Source organism: Pristiophorus japonicus, chromosome 8, assembly GCF_044704955.1.
Source record: "Pristiophorus japonicus isolate sPriJap1 chromosome 8, sPriJap1.hap1, whole genome shotgun sequence".
NCBI lineage: Eukaryota > Metazoa > Chordata > Chondrichthyes > Pristiophoridae > Pristiophorus > Pristiophorus japonicus.
This window is the reverse complement of record NC_091984.1, coordinates 240,407,419-240,420,497: the sequence shown is the minus strand read 5'-3', so window position 1 is coordinate 240,420,497 and position 13,079 is coordinate 240,407,419. Positions and strand designations below refer to the sequence as shown.

General features: G+C 43.0%; 1 protein-coding gene across 5 annotated transcripts in view; it reads right to left on the bottom strand.

Moving 5' to 3' along the window:
- The window catches only part of LOC139269087 (membrane-associated phosphatidylinositol transfer protein 2), a 349,880-nt gene that overhangs the window by 107,551 nt on the left and 229,250 nt on the right, over positions 1-13,079 (bottom strand). For all 5 annotated transcript variants that reach the window (XM_070888156.1, XM_070888159.1, XM_070888158.1 and 2 more), the window contains exon 3: positions 10,767-10,981. In XM_070888156.1, the coding sequence (XP_070744257.1) occupies positions 10,767-10,981 (215 nt within the window). The remainder of the gene's footprint in view (positions 1-10,766; positions 10,982-13,079) is intronic.

Genomic DNA, 13,079 nt, shown 5'->3' with positions numbered 1-13,079 from the left:
ACCGCCCTTCTTTTTCACTGGACTATATTTTTGTTGAGCACTATGAAAGAGCTCCTTAAAAATCCTCCACTGTTCCTCAATTGTGCCACCGTTTAGTCTGTGTTCCCAGTCTACTTTAGCCAACTCTGCCCTCATCCCACTGTACTCCCCTTTGTTTAAGCATAGTATGCTCATTTGAGACACTACTTCCTCACCCTCAATCTGTATTACAAATTCAATCAGAGGATCTTTTACTAGGAGATAATTTATTATTCCTGTCTCATTACACAGGACCAGATCTAAGATAGCTTGCTCCCTTGTAGGTTCTGTAACATACTGCTCTAAGAAACAATCCCGTATGCATTCTATAAATTCCTCCTCAAGGCTACCCCGTGCGATTTGATTTGACCAATCGATATGTAGGTTAAAATCCCCTATGATTACTGCCGTTCCTTTTTCACATACCTCTATTATTCCCTTGATTATTGCCCACCCCACCGTGAAGTTATTATTTGGGGGCCTATAAACTACACCCACCAGTGACTTTTTCCTCTTACTATCTCTAATCTTCACCCACAATGATTCAACATTTTGCTCATTAGAGCCAATATCGTCTCTCACAACTGTCCTGATATCTTCCTTTATTAAAGTTATGGAATGTCCAGAATAAATTCACCAAGATGATGCCAGAGGTGTAAAATTATATTTACGAGGAGAGACTTGAGATTCTGAAACTATTTCCATTGGAGTAGAGCAGGCTAAAAGTAGATTTAATAAGAGATGTTTGACAGGGTCAATAAAAGACTATTTCCTCCGGTTGGTGATGAGGGATGACACATTTAGAATTGCCAGAGAGGGGCGGAGAAGTTTCTTTATGGCGCAGTTGGTTGGAGTGTGGAATACTTCACCACAAGGGGAGGCGAGGCAGACCATTGCTACTTTTTTGGGAAAAGATAAATATTTGAAGCAGCAGATAATACAGGGCAACAGGGAGAGAGTTCAGTGGATTGGATTCATGGATAGGTTTTTGGATTGCGATAGCAAAGAGTCAGTCGGCATAGACACAATGGGTCGAATGGCATCCTGTGATGTAAACTTCTTTTGTTTCCAGACCGAGGTTGTCCAGTGAAAAATGCTCCCAACTGGAACATTGAGCCTTTATTAGAAATAAGTCATTTTATGTAAAAGATGCCAATCTTCTGAGAACAATGCACGCAGTCTGCACATTATAAATCCTGCCCATACCTTCATTACCTGCCAATCTCAGATGAAAAACAAAGGTTTTATACAATGAATTTCCACTGTACCAGAGGGACCGAGATGACAAAATAATATCGTAGTAAGTGCAACTAATTTTATTTGGATAAATGTCTTTCTTGGATAAGGTTATGACTGCAGGCACCAAATTATTTTTGTCGATGAGAATAGAAGGTTATGAGAAATCCACTTGATAGAATATACTGTCAGTTTCATTTGAAACCAGAGATAAACCATGGCTCCAGTAATGATCAACGTTGTGAAGCATGATGACGATTAAATATCAATAATAAAATAACGTGATTTATTTATTGCCCTGTGTTACTTACATTCCCGTATTGCAGAATGGAACCACAACCTATTATAATGGCATCAGAGTCTCTATATCTGGATAATTAATCAATTAGAGTAATAAGGCCAAGCAGGGAGGTTTGCTGCATCACGCTGAGAACTTGTGTACTTGCTCATGCAAAAGTACATCCAACAGTGCGTGTTATTCTGCTGGCCAGAAATCAGCAGCTGGCTTTAAAATATATTGTGATGCAATTTCAGCAAACCAGATGTTTCTACCCTGGAGAGATGGATCATCACAGCCACCCATGGTCAAATACCCCTAAACCCACCCCACCCCATTAATGTCCCATAACCCCACCCCATTAATGTCCCATAAACCCACCCCATTAATGTCCCATAAACCCACCCCATTAATGTCGCATAACCCCCACCCCATTAATGTCCCATAACCCCACCCCATTAATGTGCCATAAACCCACCCCATTAATGCCCCATAACCCACCGCACCCCATTAACCCACCCCATTAATGCCCCATATCCCCACCCCATTAATATCGCATAACCCCACCCCATTAATGCCCCATAACCCCACCCCATTAATGCCCCATAACCCCACCCCATTAATGCCCCATAACCCCACCCCATTAATGCCCCATACACCCACCCCATTAACCCACCCCATTAATGTCCCATAACCCACCCCATTAATGCCCCATAACCCCACCCCATTAATACCCTTAAACCCCACCCCATTAATACCCCTAAACCCCAACCCATTAATACCCCTAAATCCCACCCCATTAATACCCCTAAATCCCACCCCATTAATACCCCTAAATCCCACCCCATTAATACCCCATAACCCACCCCCACCCCATTAATATCCCTAAACCCACCAATACCCCTAAACCCCACCCCATTAATACACCTAAACACCACTCCATTAATGCCCCACCCCCACTCCATTAGTGTCCCATAACCCGCCCCCACCTAATTAATGTCCCATAACCCCATCCCCTTATTGCTCCATAACCCACCCTCACCCCATTAATACCACTAAACCCTGCCCCATTAATGTCCCATACCACCCCCACCCCATTAATGTCCCATAACCCCATCCCCACCCCATTACTGCCCCCAAGCCCCACCCCATTAATACCCCTAAACCCCACCCCCACCCCATTATTACACCTATACCCCACTCCATTAATGCCCCACCCCCACTCCATTAATGCCCCATAACCCCACCCCATTAATAATCCATTAAAACCCTACCCCATTAATACTCCATTAAAACCCCACCCCATTAATACTCCATTAAAACCCCACCCCATTAAAACCCCTAAACCCATCCCCAACCCATTAATACGCCTACACCCCACCCCATTAATGCCCCAAACCCCACCCCCATCAATGCCCCAAACCCCACCCCCATCAATGCCCGATAACCCGCCCCACCAATACCCCGAAACACACTCCCACCCCATTAATACCCTTAAACCTACCACCACCCTATTACATAGAATTACATCAGATATACGGCACAGAAACAGGCCGTTCGGCCCAGCCAGTCCATGCCGACGTTTATGCTCCACTCGAGCCTCCTCCCGTCTTTCCTCATCTAAATCTATCAGCATAACCCTCTATTCCCTTCTCCCTCATATGCTTTTCTAACCTCCCCTTAAATGCATCGCTACTATTCGCCTCAACCCATTCCCCAGGGTAGCGAGTTCCACATTCTCACCACTCTTTGGGTAAAGAATTTTCTTCTGAATTCCCTATTGGATTTCTTGGTGACTATTTTATATTGATGGCCTCTAGTTATGCTCTTCCCCATAGTGAAAACATCCACACTATCAAAACCTTTCATAATTTTAAAGACCTCTATTAGGTCTCCCTTCTTTTTTCAAGAGAAAAGAGACCCAGCCTGTTCATCCTGATATGTGACCCTCGCATTTCTGGTATCATCCTTGTAAATCTTCTCTGCTCCCTCTCCAGTGTCTCTATGTCCTTTTTATAATGTGGCGACCAGAACTGCACGCAGTGCTCCGAGTGCGGTCTAACCAAGGTTTGATACAGGTTTACTATAACTTCCCTACTTTTCAATTCCATACCTCTAGAAATAAACCCTAGTTCTTGGTTTGCTTTTTATGGCCTTGCTAACCTGTGTCGCAATCCGAGATCCCTTTGCTCCTCTACCCCACCCAGACTCGCACCCTCCAAACAAGTGACCTCCCTATTCTTCCTACCAAAATGTAATACCTCACATTTATTTGTCTTGAATTTCAATTGCCGATTATATGCCCATTGACAAGTTTATTAATGTCCTCCTGTAATTTGTTGCAGCTTCCCTCAGTATTGACTATCCCCCAATTTGGTGTTATCCGCAAATTTAGAAATTGTGTTTTTGATTCCAAAGTTCAAATCGTTAATATAAATTGTGAACAACAGTGGTCCCAGCACTGATCCTTGTGGAACACCACGACCCACCTTCTGCCCCTGTGAATAGATAACTTTACCCCTATTCTCTGCTTTCTGTCTTGAACATAAGAACATAATAAATAGGATCATGAGTCGGCCATTCGGCCTCTCGAGCCTGCTCCGCCATTTAATAAGATCATGACTGATCCGATCATGGACTCAGCTCCACTTCCCTGCCCGCTCCCCATAACCCCTTATTCCCTTATTGCTCAATCTGTCTATCTCCATCTTAAATATATTCAATGTCCCAGCCGCCACAGCTCTCTGGGGCAGAGAATTCCACAGATTTACAACCCTCTGAGAGAAGAAATTCCTCCTCATCTCCGTTTTAAATGGGCGGCCCCTTATTCTGAGACTATGTCCCCTAGTTTTAGTTTCCCCTATGAGTGGAAACATCCTCTCTGCATCCACCTTGTCGAGCCCCCTCATTATCTTATATGTTTCGATAAGATCACCTCTCATTCTTCTGAACTCCAATGTGTATAGGCCCAACCTACTCACCCTATCTTCATAAGTCAACCCCCTCATCTCCGGAATCAACTGAGTGAACCTTCTCTGAACAGCTTCCAATGCAAGTATATCCTTCCTTAAATAGGGAGACCAAAACTATACGCAGTACTCCAGGTGTGGCCTCACCAATACCCTGTATAGTTGTAGCAGGACTTCTCTGCTTTTATACTCTATCCCCTTGCAATAAAGGCCAACATTCCATTTGCCTTCCTGATTACTTGCTGTACCTGCATACTAACCTTTTGTGTTTCATGCACAAGGGCCCCCAGGTCCCTCTGTACTGCAGCACTTTGCAATTGGTCTCCATTTAAATTATAATTTGCTTTTCTATTTTTTCTGCCAAAGTGGATAACCTCACATTTTCTCACATTATACTCCATCTGCCAAATTTTTGCCCATTCACTTAGCCTGTCTGTATCCCTTTGCAGATTTTTTGTGTCCTCACAATTTGCTTTCCCACCCATCTTTGTATCATCAGCAAACTTGGCTACATTACACTCGGTCCCCTCATCCAAGTCATTAATATAGATTGTAAATAGTTGAGGCCCCAGCACCAATCCCTGCGGCACCCCACTAGTTTCTGTTTGCCAACTGGAAAATGACCCATTTATCCCGACTCTCTGTTTTCTGTTAATTAGCCAATCCTCTATCCATGCTAATATATTACCCCCAACCCTGTGAACTTTTATGTGGCACCTTATCGAATGCCTTCTGGAAATCCAAATACACCACATCCACTGGTTCTCCCATATCCACCCTGCTCGTTACATCCTCAAAGAACTCCAGCAAATGTCAAAAATGATTTCCCTTTCATAAAACTATGCTGACTCTGCTTGACTAAATTATGCTTTTCCAAATGTCTTGCTACTGCTTCCTTAATAAATGGACTCCAGCATTTTCCCAATGACCGATGTTAGGCTAACTGGTCTATAGTTTCCTGCTTTTTGTCTGTCTCCTTTTTTAAATAGGGGTGTTACATTTGCGCTTTTCCAATCCGCTGGAACCTCCCCAGAATCCAGGGAATTTTGGTAGATTACAACCAATGCATCCACTATCTCTGCAGCCACTTCTTTGAAGACCCTAGGATGTAAGCCATCAGGTCCAGGAGACTTGTCCGCCTTTAGTCCCATTATTTTACCGAGTACCACTTCTTCAGTGACAGTGATTGTATTAAGTTTCTCCCCCCCCATAGCCCCTTGATTATCCACTATTGGGATGTTTTTTGTGCCTTCTATCATGAAGACCGATATAAAATGTTTGTTCAAAGTCTCTGCCATTTCCCTGTTCCTCATTATTAATTCCCCAGTCTCATCCTCTAAGGGACCAACATTTACTTTAGCCACTCTTTTCCTTTTTATGTACCTGTAGAAACTCTTGCTATCTGTTTTTATATTTCGTGCTGGTTTACTTTGATAATCTATCTTCCCTCTATTTATTATTCCACTAGTCTTGGCCACTTTGTATGCCATTGTTTTCAATTTGATACCATCCCTTATTTCCTTCGTTAGCCTCGGACGGTTATCCCTTCTCTTACAGTCTTTCCTTCTCATTGGAATATATTTTTGTTGAGAGTTATGAACTATCTCCTTAAATGATTGCCACTGCTCATCAACCGTCCCACACTTTAATCTATTTTCCCAGTCCACTTTAGTCAACTCTGCCTTCAGACCTCTGTAGTCTCCTTTATTTAAGTTTCGGACACTGGTTTAAGATCCAACTTTCTCACAAGCTTTCTTTGAAGCCAACTAGCTATCCATTCTGCTACTTGTCCCCTGACTCTGCATTCTCTGACCTTGTTCATCAGTCTATTATGGGGTCATTTATCGAAGGCCTTTTGAAAATCTAGATAAATGACATTTACTGCATTACCATTGTCTACTTTCTCTGTTACCTCTCCAAAAAATTCTATGAGGTTGGTCAAGCAAGTCTTTCCCTTTTGAAATCCATGTTGACTGTTCATTATTATATTTTTGATTTCTCGATGTTCTCTTTTCTCCTTTAGGAGGAATTCCATTATTTTTCTTATCACCGATGTTAAGCTGACTGGTCTATAATTCCCTGGACATGTTCTATCCCTCTTCTTAAATACTGGTATTACATTAGCTAACTGCCAGTCCTCTGGCACTATACCTTTTACTAACGAATTATTAAATATGTGTAGTAATGCCTCTGCTATCTCTTCCCTAGATTATTTTAAAATGCATGGATGCAATCCATCCGGTCCAGGGGTTTTATCCTATTAATACCCCTAAACCCACCCCACCCCATTAATACCCCAAACCCATTTCATCCCATTAATACCGAAAACCCATGCACAGCCCACTACAGGTGCAGAGTCGAGAATCCGGAACTCTCAGGACCGAGGTCGTTCCGGATTCTGGACTTACGATTGTCTTTCTGACGTCAAGTATTTCTGGACATCAGACGGGGGGGGGGGTCCCGCCGAGGAGCTGTTCGGGCAGGGTCCCGCCGTGGAGAAGGTATTCAGGCCAGCCAGCCCCGTCACAGAGCTGCTGTTCGGGCAGGCTAGCGAGGAGGCCCCGACATAAGGGCAGCGGGGGCGAGACCAGACCCGAGGTCGGCAGGGTCCGGATTCCAGAACATTTTACGGATTCCGGACGATCCTGCCACTGATCGGTCCGGAGTCCGGATTTTCGACGCTGCACCTGTACAGGTATTACAATTCCTGAAACCCAGCTCTCAAGTAACAGCACAAAATATCACATTGCGCTATTTTCCAGTTCAGCGCCAAGTTTACATTAGAGGATCAATTTAATGCAAAGCAGTTCTTCACTGGAGCTGAATGCCTGGAACATGTCAACCTTCCTCCATATACACCAGCAACGTAGGGCAAAGTCCAGCCTGGCTTGGATGGACTCTGAACTTCAGCTACCAGTCTCAGACTGATAACTACAATATAAATGCAGCTTGAGTAGTATTGGACAGAGGCAGGAGATTTATCAAACGATATTTGATCATAACCCAGTGAGCTGAATCTCTTTGCCTGCAGATAACTGCTCCCAGGGCCAAAAAACAGCAACAGTCACAAAAATAAGAGGCAAGGCAGAAAGGACATTACTGCCTCTTCTTCCACACCTCAGAACGGACGCTGACAAGTGAACAACCACCCTCTGGTTCATCAGCATCATCAACATCCATCACTTTATAATCACCACTTTCACCGAGTGCCATGCAACAAAAGAATCCCTTGGGCATCACACTGGTGCACTTATTTTCACGTCACGAATGATATTTCCATTTCCAATACTTGCAATGTGCACAGATGGTGCTCGATCCATTTGCAGGATGTGTTGTGAAAGGATTACAGACAAGCTTCCTTCTTGTTGAGTCGTAACACGTAGGAAGAGCCACCATTTCCTCAGTACTGAAACACCCTGATTGGTGCTCCACTGGTAATGGGAGCAAAGCTTGGAACGAATCACAGCGAGGGCTGACTGCTGCATTCCTGGTGGTGAAGTGATGAGCAATGGCTACAACGGGCCAGGATGCAGGAGCTATATCTGAAACACGAACCTGTCTTTTCTCATTACTGATGGACGAGTTGTGCATTTCCAGATTTTTAGCATTTGCAATCTTTTCAAATATGCTGTGGTGTCAGAGAATTCATTGGACAGCAAAATAAAGTACATGAGACCATGTTTCTGGCTCCAAAGGCTCTCAGATTCACCAAAAGACTGGAATGCTATGGGTGCCTGCAGAGTCAGGTACTCATGCCAAAATGATCAGAGCCATGACTGTTGTCAGCTATGGTTCCCATCACCAGTGACTAAAGTGGCATTTATTAAGTTGGGTGCTCAACCATCTCACAGAAACTAATGGGATCTGCCCATAGGAACAGGAGGAGGCCACTCAGCCACTCAAGCCATTCAATTAGATCATGTCTGATCTGTATCTCAACACCTTTGCCCACCTTGGTTCCGTAAGCCTTCATACCATTGCCTAACATAAACCTATCAATCTCAGTTTTGACATTTTCAATTAACCCCCGGCCTCAACAGCTTTTTGTGGGAGCGAGTTCCAGATTCCCACTGCCCTTTGTGTGAAGAAGTGCTTCCTGGCTTCACCCTTGAATGGCCTGGCTCTAATTTTAAGGTAATGCCCCTTGTTCTGGACTCCCCCCACCAGAGAACATAGTTTCTCTCTGTCTACCCCATCAACTCCTTTAATCATCTCATGCCCAGTTTATGTTGAGCCAACTTCCACAGCAGTTGAACTGCAGAATATCTGTTTGTGCGCAGCTGTTTTTAAACAATGGTTTGCACTTTTGTTTCCAGCTGCTGCACCTTCCCCCATTGTTGATAAGGATACATAGAGCTAGCAAACACAAAACTGCTTTAACTGGCCGACAGTCAGGCTCAATGCTCAGTCTGTTGATCTGCAATGTTTTCCAGTTGTGAAGTGTTAGGTCCTCCAGATCCCAACTCAAAGTTCAGACATTTCCTCGCAGCGTGTCTGTGATGGCCGGTGATTTCATTCGGGCTTGGCATTCCAGGTCGGCCTGGCTTGGTCTCACTGGCACTATGCAAGATCCAATGACCTTTTACCCTTAGCCTTGCTAGATTTCAATTTAAAAAGGTCAGAACCAACAAAGAACAATTCTAGTTCTGATTTATTGCGGTCCACCCATTTGTCAATAAAAAAGGTTTTATCCTCTCTAACTGTTGCACTAAATGCATACAGCGGGAGCCCAGCCCTCAGGCAATGACTGAGGTGGACTTGTTCCTTTTGTTTTGGGTGGAAAGCTGGATTTGCTTGGGGAAGGGGCTTCTGATATGTTGCTGGTATTTCTGATCAACTCCAATAACCCACCTTTACTCCCTATCCTTCGATATCCTTACCCAATAAAAATCGATCCATCTCAGTTCTGAAATTATTATTTGTCCCCCAGCACGGACAGCTTTTTGGGGAGAAAGTTCCAGATTTACACCACCCTTGGTGTGAAGAAGTGCTTCCTGACATCACCCTGAACGGCCTGGCTCGAATGTTAAGGTTCTGCCCCCTTGTTCTGGATTCTCCCACCAGAGGCAATAGTTTCTCTCTGTTTACCCTATCCAATCCCTTTATCATTTAAGTCCTCAATTTGACCACTCTGCAATTTATTAAGCTTAAGGGAATAGAAGCCAAGTTTATGTAACCTATCTCAGAGCACAAAAGGCTAACTTAAAACAGTACAACTTTAGCATGGAAAAATCAGATTTGTTTTCCTCACATGGTTCTTTCATTTACTTTGATCCTGCAGAAATCCACAGATAAACTTCGGGTTTATTTACACACCAATATCAGTGTTCCAGCAAAGTGCCTTTTACCTCACTGTGTGGGTAAAGTAGGTGTTTGAGGAGGGAGACAGCCAATAATCGCACTTCCAGCAGCTCCCTTAGCCCAGGCTCAGAAACGCAGTCCAGAAAACGTGCATTCCCAAAACACCACGGCAACGATGTCAGAACATCAAAAGCCAGAAAATAAAATCAGCAAGCAAGGTATGTGTTGGAAGAAGTGGTGTAAAGTGATTTCATCCAATGTTTACGTAAGAACATAAGAAATAGGAGCAGGAGTAAGCTATTTGTCCCCTCGAGCCTGCTCCGCCATTTAATAAGATCATGGCTGATTTCGTGCTCAACTCCACTTTCCCGCCCAATCCCCATTTCCCTCGATTCCCCTAGACTCTAGAAATCTATCTTTCTCAGTCTTGAATATATAATGAACATACAACTAAAATGCATAACCCTTCATAGCACTTTTCATAAAAACATAAGAAATAGGAGGAGTCCTATATGGCCCTTTGATCTTTCTCCGCCATTCAATAAGATCATGGCTGATCTTCGACCTCAACTCCAACTTCCTGCACTGTCCCAATATCCCTCCATTCCCTTTATCTAAAAATCTATCGATCTCTGTCTTGAATATACTCAATGACTCAGCATCCACAGCCCTCTGGGGTAACGAATTCCAAAGATTCACCACCCTCAGTGAAAAAATTCCTCCTCAATTCAGTCTTAAAACAGCCGACCTCTTATCCTGAGACTATGCCCCCTTGTTTTAGACTTTCCAGCCATGGGGAAACAGCCTCAGCAACTACCCTGTCAATCCCCCTCAGAATCTTATATGTTTCAATGAAATTTCAATGATTGTATGTTTAGTAATAAAAGCTGTGATTTAAAAAAAATACAAGGTTTATCAAGGATATATTAATTCTATTGGACAGAGAAAGGTTTGTGAAAGTGTACCTTGTCCTGGTATAGGGATAGGCATTCCACGACTCCTCTTCTACACGCAATGCAGCTTTTGGTAAAATGGATCTGAACCAGCTGGGGATGTGCATACCAATATGGTATACTTTATGGGTATACTGCCCAGAGCCACCCAGACCATCATTATAGGGCCTGTTCTCAAGGATTTCTACCCCGCTCCCTTCTCCACAAGTCTCTTCTCTGCTCTTTTTCTGTAAGACATGAAAAAAGTTTGAGTAAGAAATCATAGACAATATCTTCACACGTGAATACAATGGTTAAAAGCATTTGAATGCTGTTTGAAATAGTAATGGAAAAGTAGCTAGAAAAACCGAGAAACCTCTTTAAATCCAATTATTATGTGGCATTACTTTATTTCATATAATATTCTTTTTACAAAAACTTAAGCAGCATCCAGTAAAGCAATAAGTTACATTTCTGTCTTTCAGATGAGACGATAAACCAAGGTCCTGTCTGCCCTCTTGTGTGGATGTAAAAGATCCCACGGCACTATTCAAAAAAGAGCAGCGGCGTTCTCCTTGGCGCCCTGATCAATATTCACAACAGTAACTACACTTCAAAAAGTACTTCATTGGCTGGAAAGCGCTTTGGGGTGCTGTGGGTCATTAAAGTGCTATATAAATGCAAATTCATTCTTTCTAGAGACCAATCTATAAAGTCACCATCAATACTGCACTGTAAATCTTGCTAAAAACTAACACAATTTCAGTTGGACAATTACATTTCCTGAGCTTTACATCATGCTGAAGACAGAGTTCAGCATCTCAGTGGAAGATATTTTACATGAGCTTGTGGTTGTGGTAATGATGGATAAAAGAACATATTTGGACAATATATTTTTAGTGTCAGCTGTGGCTAAGTGGGTAGCACACTCGCCTCTGAGTCAGAAGGTTGTGGGTTCAAGTCTCATTCCCGGGACCCAAGCACATAAATCTAGGCTGACACTCCAGTGCAGTGCTGAGGGAGTGCTGCACTGTCGGAGGTGTCGTCATTTGGATGAGACATTAAACCGAGGCCCTGTCTGCTCTCTCAGGTGGGTGTAAAATATCCCATGGCATTATTTCGAAGAGCAGGAGAGATATCTCCAGTGTCCAGGCCAATATTTAGCCCTCAGTCAACATCACAGAAAACAGATTATCTGGTCATTACCACATTGCTGTTTGTGGAAGCTTGCTGTGCGCAAGTTGGCTGCTGCGTTTCCCACATTACAACAATGACTACATTCCAAAAGTACTTCATTGGCTGGAAAGTGCTTTGAGATGTCCAGTGGGCGTGAAAGGCGCTATATAAATGCAAGTTTTACTTTCTTCTTTCTTTCAAGTTTTTCATTATACAGTCAAACTTCCTTAGCAATCAATATCAAAGTGGTACCGGTATATAACTGCAAGTTCTTTCTTTTATTAGAACAGGGCAATTAGTGGTTGTGCAAACACGGTTTAACACACCGTACTTTATCTTTCATTGGGTCTTTTACACCACGAATACACTGAGAAATGTAAAACTTTGAAGCAATCCAGAGGTCTGAGATTTAACAATAATAAGGTGACAGGGGAAGTATTCACTGATGCACATTTAAAGGCAAATAGTTTCTGCTGTACCAATTGAGCCAGACTCCAGAACTCTAACAAACACACACAAACTTCAATAATTCACAAGAATATTTTAAATGAATCAAGCATTTGAAATCCCTGCGGGAGATTTCCTCCGCTAAGGCCTGACTCTCCATCTCCAGTCTGATCAAATAGGCTGTAAATGATCGACTTACAGGTTTTGTGTCGAGCACACAGTTTCCTCACTTCAAAGTGTTACGCTTGCAAAGAATGTCGCACTCGGACATTCGCCTTGCCTTCATTGGTTCAAATATCATGCACTTAAAAGACAACCTGTTGGTGTTACCTGAATGATACTGATTGCCTGAAATATTATGAAGTGGGAAATCAGGAAGGAAAATTACCAGTCATGAAAGAGCTCGATAAAGAACTAGCAAGGGGAGCAAGTCACTGGAATTCTTTTTGTCGAAAGCTCTTTCAGACGTCATCTTGCATTGTCACTACCCAAGGATATAGTACTAAAAATAATGTTGCTACTAAAAATAAGATTTCTAACACAGCACGTCAAGAATTCACAAGAAAAACTCAAACTCAATGAATTGTTAGAAATCCCTGAAGAGTCCGAGGGTTTGATTTCTGCTTCAGACCAATCAGGAGTTTCACCTGAACCTTGGACACTGAGGGATTTATACCAATCCATCCCTGATCCTGGGAATATATATTAATCTAAATGCACCAT